Source organism: Gorilla gorilla, chromosome 8 (genome assembly GCF_029281585.2).
Source record: "Gorilla gorilla gorilla isolate KB3781 chromosome 8, NHGRI_mGorGor1-v2.1_pri, whole genome shotgun sequence".
NCBI classification, from domain to species: Eukaryota; Metazoa; Chordata; class Mammalia; order Primates; family Hominidae; genus Gorilla; species Gorilla gorilla.
In genome coordinates, this window is record NC_073232.2 from 22,614,790 (window position 1) to 22,641,015 (window position 26,226).

General features: G+C 37.8%; 1 protein-coding gene and 1 pseudogene across 5 annotated transcripts in view; one reads left to right on the forward strand and one right to left on the reverse strand.

The window, feature by feature from the left end:
• Window positions 1-26,226, forward strand: part of PRPF18 (pre-mRNA processing factor 18) — a 54,767-nt gene that overhangs the window by 13,325 nt on the left and 15,216 nt on the right. For 2 of the 5 annotated variants that reach the window (XM_055352385.1, XM_031015012.2), the window contains exons 2-8: window positions 7,804-7,881; window positions 10,595-10,699; window positions 15,948-16,061; window positions 20,632-20,778; window positions 22,195-22,263; window positions 24,322-24,462; window positions 24,595-24,666. In XM_055352385.1, the coding sequence (XP_055208360.1) occupies window positions 10,679-10,699; window positions 15,948-16,061; window positions 20,632-20,778; window positions 22,195-22,263; window positions 24,322-24,462; window positions 24,595-24,666 (564 nt within the window). In that variant the 5' untranslated portion in view covers window positions 7,804-7,881; window positions 10,595-10,678. Of the gene's footprint in view, window positions 1-7,803; window positions 7,882-7,990; window positions 8,018-10,594; window positions 10,700-15,947; window positions 16,062-20,631; window positions 20,779-22,194; window positions 22,264-24,321; window positions 24,463-24,594; window positions 24,667-26,226 lie in introns of all 5 variants that reach the window. The other 3 variants (XM_031015010.3, XM_031015013.3, XM_055352384.2) reach the window with 3 other exon arrangements.
• On the reverse strand, window positions 1,733-2,661 carry LOC109028436 (large ribosomal subunit protein eL6-like; annotated as a pseudogene).

The window sequence follows — 26,226 nt, forward strand, 5'->3', positions numbered from 1 at the left end:
TCATGAGTCCTCTCAGAGGGTCTACAGGACCCATGGAAATCCGTGCATCACAGAATATCTGACTTAGATATTTGGATGTTGTGTACGATTGATGTATGTGATGTAGTGTAAGTAAGTTAGAGTTCTTAGCTTGGTAAATGGCAAATTTCATGATCATTGAAACTTTAAAAACAATTAGAAAAGTGGAGGTAATAGAATGCTGTTTGGTAGGTATGGGGAAAAGCTTGTTCATATTTGTAAATGTTTTTATGTCTACTGCAGGGACCTTTTGATGAGTGGTTGGGAGTATTTTAAATTTAGGTGTTGGAGTGCATAGTTGATGTTAGGAAGGGCCAGGGTGTTGAAATCTAAGTGCTTTAAAGGGAAAAGTGAATCACAAAATATTCAGCTCACCCTCAGGGTTCACAACATGAATATTTGCATAATCATGTTCTTCGTCATTGAAATGGACCAATCTACAAAAATGATCATTAAAAAAACTTTAGATTCTTCAGGGTCGTTTATAATTTATAATATATAAACTTTTCCTGGGTGTCTTTCATTTTTTAATTTGGTAGTTGATTGAATTATCACATAATTCCAGCCAGAAGATAAGATTGATTTTTTCAGTCACAGAGCAGTTCAGACCAACAAAGGGCATAGATGAAATGGGAATTAAAATACTGACATTCGGCCGGGCGCGGTGGCTCATGCCTGTAATCCCAGCACTTTGGGAGCCTGAGGTGGGCAGATCACGAGATTGAGACCATCCTGGCTAACACAGTGAAACCCCATCTCTACTAAAAATACAAAAAAATATATATATATATTAGCTGGGCATGGTGGCGGGTGCCTGTAGTCCCAGCTACTCAGGAGGCTGAGGCAGGAGAATGGCGTGAACCTGGGAGGCGCGGCTTGCAGTGAGCTGATATTGTGCCACTGCACTGCAGCCTGGGCGACAGAGCGAGACTCCATCTCAAAAAAAAAAAAATACTGACATTCATAGTTTATATTAGCAGTAATGTTAGGCATCATGCAATATGTGTTTTCTAACTTGTACAACAAGTTACCATTATTCCCATTTACAGATGAGGAAACTGGAAGCTAAGAGAAGTTACATGACTATAGGATTATGCAGCTAGCAAGAGATAGAGCCTGGATTTGAACCTTGGTCTGTTCCTACTTCAGAGCCTGCTCTGTTAACCTGTACAGATAGAATGGATATTTATTCACCTTACAAACATAGAACTAGTTTTGATAGGGCTAATGTAACAAAGCACTGGAAAATTATTAGACTAACGTGATTTATATTTTTCAAAGTGCTGTATGCTATCTGATTTGAGCTTTAAAACGGTTAATTAGTGCACAAGGCAATGCTGTTTTCATGGATGATGAAATTGAGGCTTAGAGGGTTCCACGATGTTCTCATATTCCTGTGGCCAGCCGGGATAGATCTCAAGTCTTAGACCAATTTGAGGGTGAGTGCTTTTGCATGATGTAAGGGAGCATACACAACTAGGCGTCTTTTCTGTTGTATCCATGGGAAGACAGTCTTTAGATCTGCAGCTCTATTATTTCATGCAGAATAGTTGCTTTATATCTTTCATCTTTCTGCATCATAGTGTCTGTCAGTAACTTTCAGACTTTTTCACTGCCCCGTTCATAGCAATACATTTTTATATATTGATCTGATATGTATGTGAAAAAAGTGTTATGAAATAATTCTTACAACCACAAATGATTTTATCATGTTTTATTCAGTCCTCCTTTTTTGTTATCAGTTATTTAATTAGGTTCTTCTTAAAAAATGTAGAACACCAATTTGTGAGGATAAATTCCATGAGTCAGGGCAAACACAGATCGCGGGTAGCCCTGGAGCTTAGGAATAGCTTTGATTTTTGGTAAAATTTGTGACTCCACAGCTTTCTGATCAATCTTGTGCTGCTCTGTAATCTTGTATTTATCTTTTTCTGTGCTGAAGATCTCAGCTTCCTGGTGTCTGGGCTTCTGCAGCTACTGCTGCTTGAATAAGCATCAGTGGGATGTTTTGGGATTTTTACATCGCTGATAACAATTTTGGTTGAGGTGGCAATGACAGATTTCTGGTGTTTTCTTCATCGAGGAACTCGATTGAGGACCAGAGGTCCAGTCACAAGTAACAAGCCACTAGCCAGGTGCTTCAGGAAGACCGCCCTCTTGCCTCTGTGGAATCCAGTGAGGATGATCAGAACGTTCCCCGGGGTAATGCTGGTTCGCAGTTTTCTCACGTGTCAACTGAGGGTTGTTTTTTTTTTTTTTTTTAGCCGTGGCTCAACAGCTTTTGAGGCACATCTTCAGTAGGAAAATATCTAGGCATTTTATGAAGTTTAACCACCTGGGTACTACCATTCTTGTCACCACCAACTGGTTTTGTAACAGTTGCAAGAACCTTCTTTTTCTTTTCAACCTCGGACTTAGTGGCTGAGTACTTTCTCTTATACACAGCTTTTCTGGAATACATAGCACATCGGGAATACCTGCCAATTCCTCTGACAAGGACAGGGTTGTGCTGCAATGGGGCTTCCCCTTCTTGGGCTTCTTAGCCTTGAGGTGACCCTTTTTCACCTTGTCACCAGCCTCAGCCTTCTTGGCTTTGGGTTTCTTCTCTTTAGTATCCGGCTTCTCAACTTTTTCACCCACCATCTTACAAGATGGGGAAGAGCAAGTCCCTTTGTTTTAATTTTTTAGAAAACACGGGTCAGGGATCAGTAGATTGTTGTCATTACCGCATCTGTAGCTAGAAAACAGTTGTCTGTGTGGTATTGCTCTTCCAGAAAGAAGAGCCACCTCATCTTTGGTCATTTCAAGTGGTGTCCCAGCTTTTTGTGGTTAATCTGTGATAGTTGAAATAATCAGTACTTAGCTTGTGAGTGCCTCTTTCTCAAATTGCAGAGAAGTGACTAAGATATCCTCTTACCACCTGTCCTAAAGTGCCCTGCCTGGTGTAACCACCCTGAGGTAAATGTGGTGTCTGCATTGCTAGAACACCAGTGTTTTGGAGCCTAGAATTGGTGAGTTTTCATTTAATGCAAAACCTCATGTGGAAAACCAGGCTGCTCTAGAAAGTCAATGGGGAGTAATTAGTAGTTTTACTAGTTGTAGTTATGAGGATGAGCTATGTGCAGAATTTTAGCTTTTTTTCCTTCCAGTATTTACTGCATCTTTCCTATATGCAAGATACTACGCTGTGCTGCAGTAACAATGCTACAATAATCAAAACAGCATAGCGCTGGCATAAAGAGCAACAACTAACACCACTAGAGTATAACAGAGCACCCAAAACGGAGCCACCCTTACACAATTATTGATTTTTGACAAAGACACTAAAACCAAATGGAAGGAAAGATATTTTCAGTAAATGATGCTGAACAACTGGATATCCATATGGAAATAATAAGCAACAACCCCTACCCCACATTATACAAAACATTCTGAAATGAAGGACCAATGGAAGGAATGGCAGGAACCAACATGGGAGACATTGGAAAATAAAATTAGTAAGGAAAACTGTATACTAGTTCTAATACATTGGAAAATCTAAGTGAAGTAAATGGCTAAAAAGTACAAAAAAAATACAAGAAATAGAAAATCTAAGCAAACCAGTAAGTGAGGAAGACATAAGAAGAATCTGTCAGCTAAGAGAAGAAAGTTACTGAAGGAAGGAAGGAATGAGCAGTTAAATCGAAGACTGAATGAGATCAGTCAGAGAAGTCTCTTTGGATTTGTATCTTAGACATTATTTATGACCCCAGGGAGGTTTTTTCAGTGAAACAGGATGGATGTCCATATGCTGTGGGGCTGCAAAGAGAATTGGAGGTAAGGAAGTGGACACGGATTAGATTAAACAGTTTAATGTGGTTCTGCTGTAAATGATACCCAGGACAGAGTCTTGAGCATACTTAAATGATAATTGTCAAGAGCTAGTAGAGAGGGGAAGGATGAATATGTGAAGGAGAAAACAGCATTGATGGTGAGAAGTCCCTGAGGAACTGAGGTCTGGAGTAATTGGCGAGGGATTTGCCCTAGACAGACAGAGGAGGGTTCTCTGTTTCACTGTGAAATGAAAGGACCAATGCAGATCCAGCTCATGACTGGAGTTGGGAGGAATTTGGAGGAGTTCTTGACTGGTTGCTTCCATAAAATGAGATGGTTTAGTCATCTGCTGAAAATGAGGGGAGAATGAAAGGATGGGAAGTTCGTGAGAATGGAGACAGTGGAATGGTCAGTGTAGACAATATGAAAGAAAGTGAAATGGGTAAATACCCCAGGACCAATAGGCAATGTTGAGGCCCCAGTGGTTTTTGCCAGCATTGTTTTGTGCATGCTATAGGCATGGAGAATGCCAAGTGGACTTAAACTTACTGGTCTCAGGTCTCATTCTCAATTATTGATAGCCCCAGAGAGCTTTTTACATAGGACACATTTATTGATAATTACCATATTAGAAATTAAAGCCAGGAAATTACGAAATGTATATTCCATGTAGAAATGCAATAATAAACCCATAGTATGCTAACAGATATTTTTATGAAAAGACTATATTTGTGAAAACAAACACTTCAGTGAGAAAAGTGACATTGTTTTAGAAACCTCTGGCATATTAGACAGTTGGATTCTATTTCTCTCTCCAATCTCTTGCTGTATGTTGTTTTCAAGTACACGAAGAAAATTCATCCACAGATAAGTAGTTAGAAAAAGGAGTATCTTAATAGCCTTTTCAGATAATTGTGGATATTCTTCTTGATACTACACCAAAACTAGACAATTGATTTCTTAAAGATCAGTTACAATGTGGATTCTGAAATCATTTCAATGAACTTTTCATACATTAAAGCCTGTTGATCTATTTTGCTCTTTGAATGGATCTTTTTACCTACATGTGATTTTGTAACATCTTGATTTTGTAATGTCATGGTTCAGTGAATTATGCAGATCTTCTTAATGTTGACATTTTTGATTAGATAATATTAAAAAATCTCATTAATATCACCACTGATTTCATTGGAAAAGGCTTCAAGTATTGGGAAGCTATTAAGCTCATGGTGGTGGGTACAAGTTTTCAACTTTTCCAGTTCTCACTTGACAGCTGGAATTTTATTATAGGTGGTAAATACTATCATTGTTTTCTTTTAGCTTTAAGCTTGTTTTGTTCAGTTCTGAGAAAATGTCTACCAAACACCCAAATCTGACTAATCAAACAATTGCACAAGTGCTTTTCTTTGAGAAAACCATTCTACTTTAGTATGTAACAAAAGTGCTTTATACATTTTATTTTTTCATGCTGATTGTTAAAAGGCTGTGTACTCAAAGGTTGAAATTTAGGAAAATTATACTAATTATACTTCGTCAAGGACATTCTTAAAAGAAACTAGACTTTTTATTTTTTTTGTAAGTGCATGTTGGTGAAGAATACAGTTTGAAGGCCTTGCCTTTATTTTTGCTGATGCCAGTAGTCCCCCTTCCCAAATCCTCCCCCCATGTTGCTTTTGGACTGTCAGTGCAAATCTGAGCACAATGAAAACGGGGCACATAATGTCTTAGTATATCATGAAAATAAATTTGACCTTGCAAAACCTCTGAAAGAGCCTCTGTGGACCACATTTTGAGATGTTCTAGGCTTGAGATTTTGTTAGGTGTGTTCAATGGAATTGAGACATGGTCATCAAAGATAACATAGTTAAAAAGATTGGACCATGGCCTCCGGCCTGAAGAGTGTTTTTTCCTTTCTTTCTACACATCAGCCCTTTCTGAGAGGATACCAATGTGTGTTTGCCAACTTATTTGAAATATGACAATTATATACTACCTAGTCAAAAACAATTTTAGATGCCGAAGTAATATTTTGGGAGTGAAGAACTGTAGCTTGGAAGACTAGATCAGAACAAAGGGTTTAAGGACCAGAGTTCTAGCTGCTACTCATCATTCTTCCTGAGTTCTGGGAATGTCACCTAACCTAATTCTCAGCATTCTCATCTCTAAAAAGGGGTTAATACTATTTGCCCCCACCGTACTCAGGGTAGTTTTGATGTTCAGATGATACCATCGATTCCTTACCCCAGATAATATCTTCATCTTTATTTCCGTAAAGCTGTGCTTGTTGTGTGGTAGATAAGTCTGGAAATGTTTATTGAATTAAGGAATGAACTTAGAAAAACCTTATTCTGAAAGTTTTAAACATAATACGAAAATAGATAAAATTTTATGATGAGCCCCTGTATATCCTTCCCCTGAAACATGCAGCTCTAGAAAATGACATGTTCCTTTAAAACCAAAATATGATCACACTCAACAAAATTAAAATTAGTTTGTTAATTTTATCAAATACTCTCCTCACATTCGTATATTTTCCAATTGAATTAAAACATGTACATACATTTGCTTTTACAGTTGGTTTTTCAAGTCAGGTCAACATGAAGTTCGATCCTTGCATTTGCTTATTATGAATCTTGGTTTCTTTTAATGAAGAACGTTGTCATTTTCTCAACTTGGCTGATTTTTTCCATGCCATTGACTTGCTGGAGAAACTGGTGCTAGTTTTGTAAAATGTCTTTGATTTGTGTGATTGCTTCCTGGCATATTGACACTTAGTTAATTCCTCTCTTCCCTACATTTAACAAGAATACTTCGTAGACGATGGCTGGGTAATTCCTGTAGTATAACATAGGTGGTACATAATCTTTTACTGATGTCAAGCTTGATCATTGGGTTCAAATGGTGGCAGGCTCATCTTTCCATTGTCACCATCGGCCTTTTTCAGAAGGTTTTAGCATCCATTGATGATCATTGTCTGAGTGAATGAGCTTTGGAACTATGAGGTGCTAAATACTTGTGTGGAGGTAGTACACAGGTAATATTATATCATTACTGTTAATACAGTCGGGGACAGTATCTTTATTTGAACAAAGCCATCTTTGGAATAATATCTAAGAGGCAGAGCTGAGATGGCAACAAGCCTCCAAATTACGGACTGTAGATGTAACAATAAGGATCATTTTATGTATAATGTGGAAAGGACTGACATCTTTTTAGCCACAGACAAGACTTAGAGCTTGTCTCTTTACATCAAATCATATCAAAACAAATACCTTGTGAGAGGATCATTTGAACCCAGGGAGTCGAAGTTGTGGCCTTGATTGTGCCACTCCACTCCAGCCCGCGTGACAGAGAGATACCCTGTCTCCAAAACAAACAGAAAACCAGAAAAATGCACAAAAAACCCCAAATATCCTTAAATCATTTTTTAAATAAAAGGGTTCACCAAGACCACCCTATATGTAGATTATTTTAAGAACTGATTGATTATAATAAGGTTCCAGGTAACAAGAAAGAACTTATACTCCTGGAATTCCCTTGTTATGTGGGATATCAACTGTAGGCTATATATGTCATAATTTTGTTTCTGTTAGGAAAAAATAATTGAGGTATACCATTTTATGTGTTTCATAATGAATCCATTTGAAGAAATTATCATTGAACTCAGACATTAAGAAATGAAAACATTTGGAAAATATTCTTGGTATCCTCTTTGCTGATGGACTTGCCTACTGATGGATACTGCAAGAAAAATACTTGAACTTAACACATATCGGTGCCCATAGTCATAGTGGAGGGTTGGTGATGTGCTTGGGGAATCAATGTATTCATCTCTGGAACCAAAAAATATTTATTTTATCCAATTCTTGAAAAACTGAAGAGTGTTTCCAAAGTTTTCTAAAGGTATTTGTTGACTATGGGACATGAAATTTTGCTCAAGGATATATTATTGACATAATTTTTTTTTAATAGGAAAATAAAAAATATTTCAAGCGTAGTGAGCTCGCCAAAAAAGAAGAGGAAGCATATTTTGAAAGATGTGGCTACAAGGTATGAATGTCTGCTTTTATGTTAAATTGTACATTTCTGAGTTTAAATTTATACAGCTGTTGTTAAATGACAATCATTGATCTCTGTTCAATTTATCAATATACGTTAGCCTATAAATGAGAAGCCATCTGGAGAGGTATGAGTTTTTGTTTTTGCATTTTAAAAAAAATCTTGAATTCAGGAAAATACATGCATGACTTTTGGCTTGGAATGGTTTGGCTTTTTGTGGACGGCATGAAGTGGCTTGAGATCAAAGCTTGAATTTTTTTTTTTTTTTTTAATAAAGTCCTGAATCTGAGACTGCGTTATTTTCAACTCCACCACCACTCCTCTCCCCCACCTCTCCCAATAAAACAGTCTATTTGGAAAGACTTCAAAACATTTATTCATCCAGTCACAGTAATATTAGTGGTGGTAATTTCCCTGCCTTCTCCGGAATATTTTAAGCCATCGATTTTATGTTTGCATTGTTAATACGTCCTTTTGGGTCCTAAGAACCTCTGCCTAAAGTATAAAGCCGTATATATTTATATGCCTTTGTTGTAATAAGGTATCACATTTCAAACACTGTTTAGTCTGTTGGATAGAAAATGTCATCTTGAAATATTTCTTAGAAACCAATGAGTTGTCTGGAAGGCTTTGCTTGTATATTTTAGAAGAAATTAGTTGATAATGTATTGTGGTTTTATTGGGAGGGGTTAAAGGGTATAAGGTGGAGAAGTTACGTTTAAATTATTTTAAAAGAAGGCTATATCTGGCTTAATTTTTAACTCAAAGCTCAGAGGTTCTATTGGAATACTTTTGCCAAATCATAAACTTGTAATTAACCTTTTGCTTGTAAAATATCAATATAATACTTTTGTGCATGTAATGGGGAAAGTTCTGGAAATGGATTTATCCTGCATAGCATTTTTAGAAGGAAGCATGAGGAATGCACATGGTATGTATATGCATTTGGTTTGATTTTGTAGTGCTGGGAGAAGACAAGTATTAAAGAAAAATGTAGTTTTCAAAAGATACCAAGAAGTGACTTAAAAAATATTTTAAAATGTAATTATATTTCTGATATGTTTTTAAAATATGGGAAAGTTTATACTTGTATTTTGATTTTTTCCGTAAAGATATTTGTTTTATTTGCTTAATTAGAAATGAAAATAAGTTTTATGTTAATAACCATTGAGAAGATAGATATTCAGAAAGGAACTCTCATTTTTGCCTTGCCCAGTGTTGTCTAACACACATTTGGTCTGGAATAAGAATCACTTACATAGGTTTACTCTGCTGGCTTGTGGCATTCCCAGATTCTTAAATTTGAACCTTTTCAACTATTTGATAAGGTAGGAAAGTAACTTAATATAGTGGCAGTTTTTGCTTTTGTTTAGTGTGTTTTTTTGTTTTTATAGAGGAAAGCCCTGAAGGAAAGTAATTACTGTAAAGATAATTGTTTATAACTTCGAGTCCAGCTCATGAAATGACTTAGATTTTTTCCGCAGAGCTATTAACTGCCATTATATAATTAAATGTGTTTTTAATCCTGAGATTTTTGGAGAAATATGTTTCCATGCTTAAAAAGTAAAGCACAGGTGTTTCTTTCTAAAGATTTTTAAAGATTTCCGTCTTGGTGGTAATGACATGGTATTCATTCCTTTTATTCTTTTGTAGAAATGAGGTAGCATTTTTTAAGGCTTGGTGCTGATTTGACCTTTGAAAATAGAAAGGCTTAGTTTGTTACCTTAATTTTACCTCAGTATCAATTAGTTACGGTAAATATAAACTTGAACTGTAAGCTATAGAATCATGAATTATGTAATTTTTACCATATAGCCTTTCTTAATGTGAGTTTCTTCCTTAATGTTGATCTTCTTTTATGTTCTTTTGATCTTACTCCTACTTTCAGCATTTTGGATTTATCTTATGGTCAGATGGGAAACCACGTTTCAGTATCTTTTTTATAGACTCCACAAAGGGGCTTGTAAATTGCTGAATTCAATTTTCTTAAACTGAGACTTGAGCAACAGATTTGAGAAAATATGTGAAGAGATTGTTTTTCCTACAGGTTCATATGAACAAGAATGCCCACTGTTTCCCTGGGTGGCATTAGTAGACAGGTGCTTTTTTCCTTGTGTTTCTGCAAGGTTGGTAGCTCAGTTTGGACCAACTCTTTGTAGCATTAGGAATTTTTCTGTATGTCCAACATGATTTTTGTACATTTGGAATAATACGTTTTGAAAAGCAGGATAGGAAAAGCTAGAGCTTGAAGTTTCTCAGGTTGCTGTTGGAAAGAAATTCTTTTCTTTTATCTTCATTTTGAAGCTGAGCAAGAATCAAATAACCCTGCAAGACAATTTAAAGAGGAAGAGCAAGTTGCTGGTTTTTAAGGAAAAAGTACAGTCTTTAGAATCTGGGGAGAAAGAGAGTGCAAATTTCAGCCCTGTTAAATTTGGATTTTGGAAATCGTGGTAGTCGTGTCACTCTTTTATAGCAAGAATGCTGATTCCTCTGTGCATGCTCTGGACTTGTGATGCCCCTGGCGTGAATACGTTTGACTCTCTTTTATAAGCATGTACACTTATTATGAACTCTTTGCTCAGAGGAATATTAGAAAATCTTCAGTGTTGAAAACATGTTTAATTTCCATAGCTAAGGTAATGGAATGATAAATATCAACTATATTTTTAAAGCTGAATTTCATTTCTTTTGGCTATTAATATAGATACAGCCAAAAGAGGAGGACCAGAAACCATTAACTTCATCGAATCCAGTGTTAGAACTTGAACTGGCAGAGGAAAAATTACCTATGACGCTTTCTAGGCAAGAGGTAAGTTTATTTGTGATGGTTTCATGAGAATAAGATCTCCACGGTGTTTACATTTATCTCCAGCTTTTCCAATAAGTTAAACGTCATTATTTCCTGAGTAAAATGACTTATCTAAAAATGCTGTGCAGCTAGTTTTCTTCATGAAGTTCTAAATTACTCACTGCTTCTTTTCTTGATATTATTATCTTAACTTTTTTTAGAGCTTATCCTTCTAAACTTTAAAAAATAAACATGAATATTCAAAAATAAGTATAATTAAATGCTCTTATGCTAAATATTTGTACTTAAATTATTTTAATTATTATTTTGTAACATACTTCCCTTTCCCTTATTTAATAATACGTCTTTCTAGATTAAAATATGGAGATCTACATAATTTTGAATGAGTGTATAATTTCCCATTGCTTGTTTGCTCCATAATGTTTGTTTATTTATTTATTTATTTTGAGACAGAGTCTCACTGTGTCGCCCAGGCTGGAATACAGTGGTGCAGTCTCGGTTCACTGCAATCTCTGCCTCCTGGGTTCAAGCGATTCTCCTGCCTCAGCCTCCTGAGTGGCTGGGATTACAGGCGTGTGCCACCACACCCAGCTAATTTTTTTTTGTATTTTTAGTAGAGATGGGGTTTCATCATGTTGGCCAGGCTGGTCTCAAACTCCTGACCTCAAGTGATCCACCTGTCTCGGCCTTCCAAAGTGCTGGGATTACAGGTGTGAGCCACCGCGCCTGGCCGCACCGTAATATTTAAAAAATCATTTATTGATGATCATTTAGATTGCTTATTATAAATAATACTAAGATGAACATCCTTATGTAGACATCATTGCATACATAATAATGTGTGATTATTTCCTTTGGAAACATTTCTAGAAGCATGATTTTTAGGGCAAAGACTACGTATATTTTTAAGACTTGATATATATTACCAGATAGCTCTGGAGGTATTAGCCATGTTGTGCCACTTTATACTCCTAGCTGTTGTGTTTATAGTGTTTGTCTATACCTTGATCAGTACCAACTATTATTTTACTTAAAAAAAACATAAAATTTAAAGATAATCAAGTAATATAAAGAAATCAAATCAATACAAAAGGCTGTAAAACAAAAATGTCTTCCCTTTTTCTTATCTTCTGTTTCCTCCCACTCCCCCTGTGCCCCCATCAGTCCTCCTACCCTTCACTTGTACAAACATCAGTGTGTATGTGTATACCTTTTTTCCCTTTCACACAAATGAGATGACATGCATTTGTGCCTTAGTCTTTTCACTTAAAAGTACATTTTGAAGGCCATTTTATGTTGGGGGGTGTGTGTGTATGAACATTTTTCACAGTAAACATGTGCTTTGGGCAGGTTATCTGGTCTGTTTCTCAATTTCCTTATGTCTGAATGAGGGTAACAATTGGGTCTACGTCAGGACACTTTCATGATAAAATAAGGTAATATATGAAGAGAACAGTCCTTAATAGTGAGCTACTCAACAAATTTAGGTATTGTTTTTAGTAGTAGTTCTGTAATTTATTAAAATTAGCTCTTTACTGATGGATAGATTACTTCCAGTTGTTTGCCCTTACATACAGTGCTAAGGTGAACTTCCTTATACGTATGTCTTGATATTTGTATGAGTTTATCAATAGGATAATTTCCTAGGAAAATAATTTCTGGTCAGAGAGTGTGTCTGTAATTTTTGATTATGTGGAATTGTCCTGCAAAGAAGCTGTGCCAATTTACATTCCAACTGTAAGTATGTAAGACTTCCTAGCATTTCTGTCAACTCTTTATTTTAAAATGTTTCAGCCTTTGCCAATCTGAAGGCAGATTATTGTTTTAAATTTTTGCCAAACTGATGGGTGAAATAGGTATCTTGTGTTAATGTGAAACTTTCTATTAGTGATTATTAGAATTGAACATGTTTTCACGTGTTCAGTGGTCGTTAATGTCTCTTGTTTTGTGGAATTGCCGTTTTTATATTGTGAAATTTGTCTTTATTGATTTGCAGATCAACATATTTATATGTTAAGGGTGTTAACCTGTGTTCATAAGTGTGTATGTATCAGATGTACATAGTGTATATATATATTTGTCAGTGTATCATTTATTTTTTGCCATGCAGAAGTTTTACATTTTTATACGATGACATCAGTCTTTTTCATTATGTTTTTTTTTGTCTTGAGCATCATGCTTAGAAAGGTTTCCTCTGTTCCTAAGAGTTAAACAAACATATATTAATTTTTTTCCACTACCTTTATGAACTCATTCTTTTATATAGAAAATATAATTTTCTTTATATTTTAATTTTGTATCTCAAATGAGTATATATTAACTTCATAGTCAAAATACTTGAAATTTCACGTCACTTACATATTTTAGAATTCTGTTACTTTTCGATTTTTTGAGACAAAGTCTCACTGTGTCTCCCAGGCTGGAGTGCAGTGGCATGATGTAGGCTCACTGCAACCTCCGCCTCCCGGGTTCAAGAGTTTCTGAAGCCTAAGCCTCCCAAGTAGCTGGGACTGCAGGTATGCACCACCAGGCCTTGCTAATTTTTGTATTTTTATTAGAAACGAGGTTTTGCCATGTTGGCCTGGCTGGTCTTGAATTCCTGATTCAGGTGATCTGCTCGCCTCGACCTCCCAAAGTGCTGGGATTACCAGCGAGGGCCACCACGCCTGGCCTAGAATTTACTTTATCTTTAAACATTGAAAAGCTTGAGTTAAAAGACGAGGTAGTTTTAAGAAGTTGTTCTTTTTGTGAGATCCATCATTAGTAAACCATTGTTACTGATTAATAGTGGTACATCAGTTAAGTAGTAGACATGATATGGGGAAGAAGTTCCTGCCTTTGCTCAGGGAGCTTCTATTGAAATAGTAAAAGAGGACTCAGAGGCTTAAGTTCTTTCACTGATGTCCCTTTAGTCTCTGTGTCATTTTTTGGGGGAGGTGGTGGTGGTGGTGGTGGTATATTTCAGCTTCTTTATTTAAAAAATTAGAATAATAGAATTCTTGCACTAAAAGAAATTTCGAAGTCAGGTAGTTTATTACCTTGCCTTTAGACAGAACCACTGTTATATAATTCCAGGTAGATGAGAGTTAGCTATTTAGACTGATAACCAGAAAAATATTATGCACTCCTCACAACTTGGCCTAGGTTATAGCACCCAATCTTAAGCAGTGTTTTACAGTAATAACTAGCTCACATTCCCTTTCTTTTTTCTGTCGAGGTTGTTTTTGTCTTTGACTGACTGACTTAGGGTCATCTTTCATCTTTGAGTCCTCAGTAGTCTCTTCCTGTTCGACCTCTGTAGTTGTGGATAGGACTGAATGTAAGTCATAGAAATATAGCGTCTAGATCAAAGGCTTATGTATTCTGTACTTCTCGCAAGTTGACATGTTTGCAGTATTATTATTTAGTTCTACATTACCACATGTTTATGACGGACATTGCATAAAAGGAAATTTTTAGGGGAATGGTGACTGACTCTAGAAACCATCATATGAAGATGAGGTGAAGGAATTTAGACTAGTGAGGCTGGAGAGAAGAATTACTAGAGATATCTTTAAAAATCCAATGAAAGCTCTGATTTTGGAAAATCGGAATATTCTCGGTAGTTTCATAAAGTGGAACTGGGATAAATGGGTAGAAGTTTGAGGGAAGTAGATTTCAGTTTTGAGAAGCAAAACATCTCTGTCTAAACAATGGGATGGGATGTTTCATGCAGAAATGTGATTCCTGCCGTTTGTCAGCCAGGGATCTGACAAGGGTGTTTGTGAGGTCATTTCTGCATTGATTGGAGGTAGCACTAGATGACCTCTTAAATTTCTATTTTAATCTCAAACTTCTGTTAATCCAGTGGGAGCCCTCTCAATGGATTTTAGGTGTGATGCTATTTATGCTCCCAGGTAAAGCTCTTGGTGTTTCTCATTATTGCTTTATTTAAAAAATTTGGACTAGTATTTATTACGTTTTCTGTTTCTTTCTTCCTTTTTAAAATGACATACATAGCATGTATATAAAGTGTATGAAACATGTTAGGGCAATATATGTTACACATATATGAATAATTATAAAATAAATATTCATGTAACCATCACCCAAGTTTGGAAATAGATTTTCAGCATCTTAAAAGCTCTGCATATGCAGATTATAACTCCCTGTTTTCTGAGGGAGAAGTTTTTGGTTTCATGGTGGTATTACAATGCAGACTGTCCATTATGGTAATTATCAGCTGGCTTCAGGTTTGATTTTCCTTCTCTCTATAAATGCTGTCATTCCCTCCCATCTTAGTGTTTTTCCTGTGGGTCCTGCCACACAGATTGGTCCTATCGAAGCAGTGAGCTAAACGACCTAAACTTTATGGTTACTTAAGGTGTGATGGTAACACAGTATATCTGTTCATGGAAAATTAAAAGAATAAACAGATTACTTTTTTCATCTACATTTCAAAACAAGTGTTTGATCACCAAAAATATGCTGACATAAGGGATTACTATTGTCTTTCCATTGTTTTTAAAAGAAGACTAAGAACAGTTATAATTATGTAAAATGAGGGCCCCTTTTCTTACAAAAAAGAATTTTTTAAAAATCTCACAGTAAAAGAGGTGGTTTATATTAGGGTCTTTCTTTAGACTTGAATTGTAGAGTCATAGGTCAGACCACTTTCTAGGAGCTGTTCAGTAATAAAATTAATAACAGTGACTTTTGAGTCAAAATAAATTTCTAAAGTACTTGATTTTCTCTTTGATTTGGAAACATCTTTGTTTGGCTTAATTGAAATGATCTAAAATATTTGAAGGATTTTATACTTTACACAGAGGCATGTATTTGGATAATTAGCTTTTATTAAACCCAGGCTTGGCTTTTAAGGTACAATATACAAATTGTTTTTGAGATGTTTAGTTTTTTCCTCTCTCAAAAGTTTAATAGCTGGGCACATTAGCTCACGCCTGTAATCCCAGCACTTTGGGAGCCCGAGGCAGGGGGATCACAAGGGCAGGAGACTGAGACCATCCTGGCCAACATGGTGAAACCCCATCTCTACTAAAAATACAAAGGTTAGCTGGGTGTGGTGGCGGGCGCCTGTAGTCCCAGCTACTTGGGAGGCTGAGGCAGGAGAATCGCTTGAACCTGGGAGGCGGAGCTTGCAGTGAGCCGAGATCGCACCACTGCACTCCAGCCTGGGCAACAGAGTGAGACTGTCTCAAAAAAAAAAAAAAAAAAAAAAAATTTACTGGGTATCTGTTTCACTTTGTAGGTCATCAGAAGATTGAGAGAAAGAGGAGAACCAATCAGACTATTTGGAGAGACTGATTATGATGCTTTTCAACGTTTAAGGAAAATAGAGATCCTCACACCAGAAGTTAACAAGGTAAGAGGACAGAACAAAGCTAGAAAAATACCACTGTACTGCATTCACTAGAATAGAGTTTGACTAATTGCATTATTGTAGGCAACAGTGGAAAAGTAGTGAGCAGATTATTGCTGCTGAATGGAAGTTTTCATTAATTTTTTGAAAAGCGCATATCTTAAGTATAACATTTAATGCATTTTGACAAATACATACAAGCATATAACCACTGCCCTTATAAAGAAATAGAACATTATCGTCACCAAAGAAATTTCCCCGAGAGCATCAGGAAGAATAGCGAATGGATGCTGGGCTCAGTACCTGGGTGATGGGATGATCTGTGAAGTAAACCACCATGACACACGTTTCCCTATGTAACAAACCTGTCATCCTGCACCTGTATCCCTGAACTTAAAAGTTGAAAAAAAAGAGAAAAAGGAAATTTCCCCAGTACCCCTTCTCAGCCTATCCTCATATTTCTCCTCATCCCTTCCTGGGCAGCCACCATTTGAATTTTGTCATCATGGATTAATTTTGCTTGTTCTTGTATTTCATACAGATAGACTCATAGATTGTGTGTCTGGCTTCTTTCGCTCAGCATATCAGTTTTTAGGTTCATCCATGTTATTGCAGATGCCACTGGTTTCCTTTTCATTTTCCAGTGATACTCAGTTGTATGAATATATCAAAATTTGTTTCCAGCTTTGGGCTATTAGGAATAAAACTGCTGGCTGGGCGTGGTGGCACAAGCCTGTAATCCCAGCACTTTGGGAGGCTGAGGCGGGTGGATCACAAGGTGAAGAGATTGAGACCATCCTGGCCAACATGGTGAAACCTCGTCTCTACAAAAAATACAAAAATTAGCTGGGTGTAGTGGCGTGTGCCTGTATTCCCAGCTACTCGGGAGGCTGAGGCAAGAGAATCACTTGAATCCGGGAGGTGGAGGTTGCAGTGAGCTGAGATCGTGCCACTGCACTCCAGCCTGGCGACAGAGCGAGACTCCATCTCAGAAAAAAAAAAAAAAAAAAAAAAAAAGAGGGATAAAACTGCTATGACCATTCTTACGCAGATCTTTTTTTGGAACTATGTTATTTTTCTTGGGTAAATAAATATGTCTCTTGGGGAGATACCTAGAAGTAGAATTGCTGGATAATAAGAGTAGATGTGTGCTTAACTTCATAAGAAATGCCAGTCATTTCCAAACCCCAGCATGTGGTATTGTTAGTCTTTTTAATTTTAACCATTCTCTTTTGTGTCTGGTAGTAGCTCTTTGCGGCTTTAATCACATTACCTGATGACTAAAGATGAGGAGCATCTTTTCATAAACTGGTGTTCATTAGTGTAGTGTCTGTTAAAGTCTTTCTTTCCTTATTTATTTATTTTTGAGTCAGAGTCTCACTCTGTCACCTACGCTGGAATGCAGTGGCATAATCATGGCTCATGGCAGCTGCAACCTCCTGGGCTTAAGCAGTCCTCCCACCTCAGCTTCTCAAGTAGCTGGGATTACAGGCGCTTTTTGTTCATTTTAAAAATAAACTTGTCTTTTTGTAAATGGATTATAGGAATTCTTTGTATATTCCGGATAGAAGTTCTTTGTCAGATATACGAATATTTTTTGTGACTATTTTCTTGTAGTTTAGGGCTTACCTGTTCTCTTAATTGAATCTTTTGCTGAACAGAAGTTTGTGTGTGTGTACACACATGCTTTTTGAGACAGGGTCTCACTCTCACCCAGGCTGGAGTTCAGCATGATCATGGCTAACTGCAACCTCTAGCTCCTGGGCTTAAGCGATCTCCCACCTCAGCCTTCCAAGTAGCTGAGACCACAGGTGTGTGCCACCATGCCTGGCTGATTTTTTAATTTTTGTAGAGAGGAGGCCTCCTCATGTTGCCCAGGCTGATCTTGAACTCCTCTACTCAAGGGATCCTCCCGCCTTGGCCTCCCGAAGTGCCCGGGCCAGAAGTTTTATATTTTAATGAAGTCCAATTTATTGTTTTTTCCTTTTATGGTCATTGCTTTTTGTGTCCTGCTTAAGAAATCTTTGCCTATCCCAAGATTTCAAATAGATATTCTTAATTTTCTTCTAGAAGCTTAATATTATAGTTTTTGCTTTACATTTAAGGCTCTGGTCTTGTTTTATGGCGTAGCATATGGTTTATTCCATGGGCTCTTGAAAAGAGTATTGTTTTGCTTTCATGGTACAGTTCTACAAATGTCAGTGATGATAGTGTTGTTCAGATCTTCTTTGGCCTTGCTAACTTTTAATCTACTTGCTTTCTCAATTATTGAGAGACAGGTGTGGTTATCTATGACTATGTAACAGACTACTCCAAAACTTACTAGTGTTTGTTTATTTATTATAAAGGATTTATTATTACCAAATCTGTTTTTGGTGATTAACAAGCCACCCTGAAACTTGATAGCTTAAGATAATTTGTTATTGTCTTAATAATTACCAGTTCTGTGGTTTGATTGGGCTGGATTGAGCAGTATGTTGCTTGCGGTCTTTCTTGTGATTGCAGTCAGATGAAGGCTGCGGCTGAAATCATGTGAGGCTGCCTCTGGACTGGTCTTAGAAGACGCGTCTCACTTGGAATGGCAGGAACAGCTGGGGCTGGCCAGGCCCACTCCCCGACCTGCTCTGTCTGCTAGCCTGGGCTGTCTGACTGCTTTCTTTGTTGCCAAACCACTTTCCTGCTTTACTTCCCAGCATTGCCATTCCAGCCCCACAACACTAGCAGTAGCTTTCAGTCCTCTGTGTCTGTAATGATCATTTTTCCTTTGCTTGCTGTGTTTCTGTCTTGTGTGTTCTGGTTGAAATCTTGTTTTTATACTTTCACATGCAATTCAGTGACCACATCTTTTCTCGGAATCTATTTTTGATCCCAGTCAGAATTAATTGCTTCCTTCTCCATGTGCCTATGAGTAAACCTTTGTTAGTGTACTTACTGTTTTTCGCTATTATTAGAGTTATGTGCATATTTATCTCTTCCTGGTGGGCAAAGGCTGTTTTACCTTTGTATGCCAAGTCCCGCGCCGTGCATCTAGAGGTTTTGAGGACAAAGCACAGGAGCACAAGGTCTGGATTCCATTCCTGGATTATAATAATCAATTATTTGGCCGTTGGCAAGTCTTTTACTCTATTTGAACCTTAGAATCCTCATTGGTAAAACAGAGGCAGTGATATTTGGCTCACTGGGATGCACTGAGAATTCAATGAGGTGACCTCTGGGAACGCCTGGCGTCATACTTTTTACACAGCAGGTGATCAGTCAGTGTTTGAGAAATTATAAGTGTTTTGAGTTGAATGTTTCTCTTCTGTGTTTATGAAGGGACAGGAGACAATGATCAGATGCTTTTTGTGTGTGAACGTTAGGAGTTAACATTGGTTGAATGTGCACCGTGCTCCAGTAACTGTTCAAAGCTTATCGTCCATTTCTTAGCTTACTTATGTGACTTGATCTTTGCTAGGTTCTGGAACAGCTGCATCACATAGTAACTGTTCACTGAAATAAAAAATAGCATCCTCATTACAGCCCTACGTAGTAGATGGTGCCATTACTCCTATTCTGTAGGTGAGTCTACTGAGGCATACAGGGGTTAAGCAAGCTTTCAAAGAGCTATTTAATAGTATGTGGCAAGGATTTGAACCCAGATAGCCTTTACTCTCAACCATTACCCTATAGCCGCCTCACAGCCATGTTTCCTTGGCTCTTAAACCTTGCAGCTGATTCTCATTCATTTTTAGGAAGATGAGGCTTCCATTTTCATTAAAGGGTCTTGAACCATACGTGCATAAAATGCGAATTTGCTGGTTTGCTAGAAACATAGTTGAGAACCTGGGATATAGATGAGGCACCAGTTTTATTACACTGATGTTTCTGAATGTTTTGGGAGTTCACAGCAGTTGAGGTTAGACATTGTAAATGAGCTGGGCAAACGGGTTGGGGACTCTAATGGAGACCTGCCACTGTCACTAAGCCTCATTAGAAAATTACAGCATTGATGAAGATTCTTACTTGGATTCATCACTCACGTGTATTTTATTTTTCTGACCAGCAGACTGGCCATTGTTTGTGCATTGTTTTAATTTAAATATGTCCGTAAGAATTAACTTTAAATGGACAGTAGTGATAGTTGTGTGATAAATTGATGTCATTTGAGTCCCTACTTTTGCTGAACTCTTCTTGTGGGGGAAAAAATATTTGCAGTTATTTTTTTTTCTTTTTTTTTTTTTTTTTTTTTTTTTGAGACGGAGTCTCGCTCTGTCCCCCAGGCTGGAGTGCAGTGGCGCGATCTCGGCTCACTGCAAGCTCCGCCTCCTGGGTTCACGCCATTCTCCTGCCTCAGCCTCCCGCGTAGCTGGGACTACAGGCGCCCGCCACCACACCCGGCTAATTTTTTGTATTTTTTAGTAGAGACGGGGTTTCACTGTGTTAGCCAGGATGGTCTCGATCTCCTGACCTCGTGATCCGCCCGCCTCGGCCTCCCAAAGTGCTGGGATTGCAGTTATTAATGAAAAATCAAAGGTGAAAAAACAGGTGTTCTTCCTTTCATAACAGGTGTTCTTCCTTTTTTTGCTTTTCTTAGGGATTGAGGAATGATTTGAAAGCAGCCTTGGATAAGATTGATCAGCAGTACCTCAATGAAATCGTCGGCGGTCAGGAGCCTGGAGAGGAAGACACACAGAATGATCTGAAAGTTCATGAGGAAAACACCACAATTGAAGAGTTAGAGGTAATCTCTACACCAAGCCCAGCACATCCCTGGCACCCTTCTTTCCTCTGGAGCAGATGACTGAGTCGGGCAGATTGTTGAGGGCAGAGCACACTGTTGTCCTTGGTCTTTTGTTTATTTACTCCTCGCTTTTATTTATTTACTCCCCTTTTTCTCATCCTCCACTCACATTTCCCTACTTCCTGCCTTCAAAAGGAACCCATTCTAATATGTTGGATATGCATCCTTCTGTTTGTTGGTGCTCTTGTGACCTGCAGTGTTTTGTGAGCATGTATTTTTGATTTACATAAATGATGTTATGCTGTGAAATTCTTTATTCCGTGTTTTACTTTTCTTTTTTTCAGTTAGCACTATGTTTTTAAGAGCTATCCTTGATGCTCTGTGTACACTGAATCCTTTGCTTTTAATTGCTACATAGGATTCCATGTGTTACGCCATTCACTGCATTTGACTTTTTGTTCTCCAGTAGTGATGGACAGCTAGATTGTTCCCAGCTCTCTCCTACCACAAACAGCTTCCTGATGAACAGTCTTGTGCATAAGCACGATGGCCTAACAAAGTGGGATTGTGGGATTTATATGTGTATTTAACTTGTCTAAGTACTGCCAAGTTACTCTCTGGAATGGCTGTCCTAGTCTACACCCAGCAGTGTGAGGGTCTCCTGTCTTTCCAGCCCTGCCAACACTTGGCAATATCTTGCTGTCTGATTTTTGCTATAGTGCTGCTTTTGGAGTGTTAGTGTATAATCTTAATTAAAAAGCAATTTTGTATCATGTAAGTAGCATGTAAAATAAATATGGCTTAAAGTTCTTAATGCTTAAGGAAACATAAACTTATTTTTCTGTTTCCTTTATTTCCTGGCTCTTGCATGTGTAGCTGTCCCTCTGAATAAGATCATAGTTGAGGAAGACGTCATTTTAATCCCCTGCCTCCTCCAATACCTGTCTATGGTCCCTAAACTTTACTAAAATAATTGGTATGGGCAACCAGTTGTGGGCTTTTTTTTTTTTCCTATTGGTGTATTTATTTATTTTTAAAAAAACAGCTTTATTGAGATATTGACATACCATACAGTTGACTGATTTAACATATACAAATCAGTGGTTTTTAGTATATTCACATGGTGGTGCAACCATCATCACAATCTAATTTTAGAACATTTTGGTTCCCCCAAAAAGAAATCTCACATTCATTACCCCCTCTTGACTTTTCATAAAAGATAACATGCTCTCCAAATTTAAGTGGCAAATCCATGTTTTTTGTTTTTGGTTTCTTATCTAGAAATTCCATCAGATTTTTAAGTAAAAATTGAACAGCATATGTGACCAAGAGCCATGTTTAGACTGGTGTTGGTAATATATATGTTTAGTTGTTGCTCTGTATTAATGAACAGAAGCATTGTTTCTTTTTCTTCAGGCGCTTGGAGAGTCCTTAGGGAAAGGCGATGATCATAAAGACATGGACATCATCACCAAATTCCTGAAGGTGCGTGTCTTAGGCGAGGGGATGAGGATGCCTTGGATCCTTATGAACTATTCTTATATTTTTGGATTACCAAGTGTTAAAGGCTGGAACGGGAAAGCCTCAATACACATTTCTCGCACATACATGATGTTTATGATATCGCTATGCACTTGATGTAGCAGTTAGTAAGAGAAAATGCATATTTACTTTTCTTGTGGCTTTTTTTTTTTTTTTGGAAACAGAGTCTTGCTCTTGTCTCTCCAGCTGGGGTGCAATGGTGTAATCTCAGCTCACTGCAACCTCCACCTCCCGGGTTCAAGTGATTCTCCTGCCTCAGCCTCCTGAGTAGCTGGGATTACAGGCACCCACCACCATGCTTGGCTAATTTTTGTATTTTTAGTAGAGATCGGGTTTCAACATGTTGGCCACGCTGGTCTTGAACTCCTGACCTCAGGTGATCCACCCACCTTAGCCTCCCAAAGTGCTGGGATTACAGGCATGAGCCACTGCGCCTGGTCTACTTTTCTTGTGACATATTTTTTAAAGCTGGCTCATTAATGTAAACACATAGAAAAGAATCACAACAGCAGAATTAATAAGAAGTTGGTAGAGTTGCTTATTTTTTTCTTGAGGCAGAGTCTTGCTCTGTCGCCCAGGCTGGAATGCAGTGGCACCATCTCGGCTTGCTGCAACCACTGCTTCCTGGATTCAAGCGATTCTCCTGCCTCAGCCTCTCAAGTAGCATGCCACCACACCCGACTAGTTTTTGTATTTTTTATTTATTTATTTATTTATTTTTTAGTAGAGACAGGGTTTCACCCTGTTGGCCAGGCTGGTCTTGAACTCCTGACCACAAGTTATCCGCCTGCCTCGGCCTCCCAAAATCCTGGGATTATAGGCGTGAGCCACAGTGTCCTGCTGAATTTCTAGACAACCCAAGGAAGAAGAGGGTTCTAGCTTTTTTTTTTTTTTTTTTTTTTTTTTTTTAGCAAAAGTGTCTTTCTCTGTTGCCTAGGCTGGAGTGCAGTGGTGTCATCCTAGCTCGCTGTAACCTTGAAATCCTGGGCTCATCAACCTCCCGAGTGGTAGGGCATGTACCACCATGCCCAGCTAATTTTTTAGTTCTTTTTGTAACCTTTCAGAGAATGCTCAATTCTTCAGTTCTACAAATAGCTGCCTATTTTTGCTGACTTGCTGATTCCAACCGTCTTCTCAACATTTCTCTCTTTAGTGGTCTAGATAGAGTATGAACAAATCCCAGATATTTTATTGTTTATTCACAAACTGTGTTCAGACCAAGAGATTTACATGCAAGGAATGCTTTTTCTTGTGTGTACAGTTTAGATACAACATATTATTCATCAAGATTCTGAATATATTGAGGATACAGCATGGAAGTAGATAGGGCCTAGGAATTAGTATGAACTAGAATTTCCTCTTTGAGTGATGGCCTCTTCTTTTTTAGGATATGCATAGATGATGGCCCTAGAGGAAAACATCCTCCTCAGCCTTCTCTGTTTCCTACTTCCAGGAAGGGTGCTCTTTATACAGTTAAACCCAAGGGGCACTGAGGTAGTTTTCTAGGAGTGGGGGTGGGGTGGGAATGCTGGGTCTTGGCTTCTTTATTTCTGTTTCTCTTTCTCCTTCCTCTCCTTTAGTCAGGTGCTTTCGTGGTTTTTAAACTTAATCATGGTCTCTACAGCATATGTAGAAAGTCCAGTTTTCTTGTAACTCGTAACTTGTTGAATTTTATGTATATAATACAAATACAAATACAAGTTTATTTCCTGTCAAATAGTTAACTATGAAACCTGATAGTTGTTTTCTGAGGGGAGCAAATTATCTTGAGCTAGGAATAGATGTAGACTAGGGAAGTTGGTGACTTGCCAAAGGTACTACTTCAAAGCATTATCATGACCAATAAGCAGAACTAGCTTATTCTATATTATTTGGTGGCGTTTTAATCAAGACATTTACTTTAAGGATGATTGTATTCTGTTTTTGTGTGCTAGAGAGCATTTAGATGTACTGAACCACTGGGTGGCATTGTAGTCTAAGTTTACCCATCCTTTTCAACAGTTTCTTCTTGGCGTTTGGGCTAAAGAATTGAATGCCAGAGAAGATTATGTGAAACGCAGTGTGCAGGGTAAACTGAACAGTGCGACCCAGAAACAGACCGAGTCCTACCTCAGACCACTTTTCAGAAAGCTACGGAAAAGGGTGAGGTTTCTTGGAAAATACTTTTTTTAACTGACTTTAAAAATACAGTATAAATTTAGAATAAATGCAGTCTGTTTTTTCCCTATACATCTATACATAGTAGCTTCCAAAATTTCTTATTATTTTTTTCAGAATCTTCCTGCTGATATTAAAGAATCAATAACGGATATTATTAAATTCATGTTGCAGAGAGAATATGTGAAGGTACATTCCCATGCTGTTCTTTGAAATTGTTAAGAGTATATCTAGGTTATGTACATAATATAATGTTCATTTGGGATAGGAAGATTTTACATAGTAGATTTAAGAATAAATGTGAGATGAGTTAGTAGTAAAAAGCGTTTTATTTTCTATTGTATTTGCCAGCTTTACTGTTAGGCATTGAATAACAAACCTGACTAAGAAAATACAGACCTCATCTGTATGCTCTTGGTCATTTTTAAAATAGGCCTAAAGGTTCTTCGGAGCATGAACTTCATATAGGCAGTGTTCATTTTATGAATTTCAAAGTTTTGTAAGTGGCTGATTATGTCTTGGAACAAATTTTCCCATAGAAACAACGTTGTATAGATGAGTTTCCCAGGATGGTCATAAAAGCCCCTTTAATCTGTAATATAGCTGAACTGTTGCACTGATGGTACAGTGGAATTTAACCACTCTTTGTAATTGTTTCTATGGGGAAATGGTTCAAGCAAGGCTTCCAGGACTCATCTCTCCCATTTCAGTGTTGCAGACCCGTGCAGGGGAAGTCTCTCCTCCCTTGCCCCAGTGTCTGTACTCCTGAATGGGCTCTGGGAGGCGGCAGTGAGGGAAAGGGTGCTGGTGTCCAGGGCTCCCTGAGATAGAGTTTAGAAAGGGGTGAGAGGAGGACTGTCAGTTGGTACAGGGGAACAAGAAGGGAAGGGCCCAATGCACCAGTAGTGGCAATGAAGAAAGGACAGAGTTTGAGGGAGGCTTCTTGTGGCCATGCCTCCCAAGACACTAGGAGTAGAGCATTTCAGTGCAGCAACCCCAGTGCCAGTGCCAGAGCGGTAGGGAACTCGGAATGACATTGCTTATCCAGTGCTGTATCTGTATACTGACGTAACAAGGGACTGCTGGCATTCCTGAGTGACTGGATGATTTACTTGATTAGAGCCTTAGGCTAAAGAGGTTCCTGCAGTGATTTTACTCCTTTTAAGAGCCAGCCAGTTTTCTCAAAGAAAATATTTTTTGCCTTACAGTTATAAATGTGCTTCTTAGTTTCTGTCAGTTGCATGATTCTTACTAAGGATGGTTGCATTGGCATGGATGGATAAGGTCACCATCACTGCAGGAAGAATGCACATCACTCCCTGCTAGAATGGATGCCTTTCCTCTTACTGCTTTTTCTCGTGATCACATATCAGAACTAAGTGCAAGTGCAAGCTTATTTTGTATAAACTACAGAAAGAACCAAGAAGCTTTAATAACCTGTTTAGACAGTTTCTTTGGAATTTGGGGGAAACTAAATATTGCAATTTTTATCAGTTAAGATCCAATGTTAAAGTTTATACACATGAAAATTAGTGATAAAAATGTACATAGGCCCTTTTTAAATTAAGCTTTATAAAATCCGTTGAGCAGAGCAAGTTCAAATTTATCTTTAGGGTAGAAAATGATCTTCCAGCTACCCTATCTGTAGTATCTGATTTAAAAAAAATTGACTCTCCCTATCAGTCTCATAGGTGTCTGATTTTTTTAAATTAAAATCTCCTTGAGGCCTGGCTTTATAAGCTTCTCTTA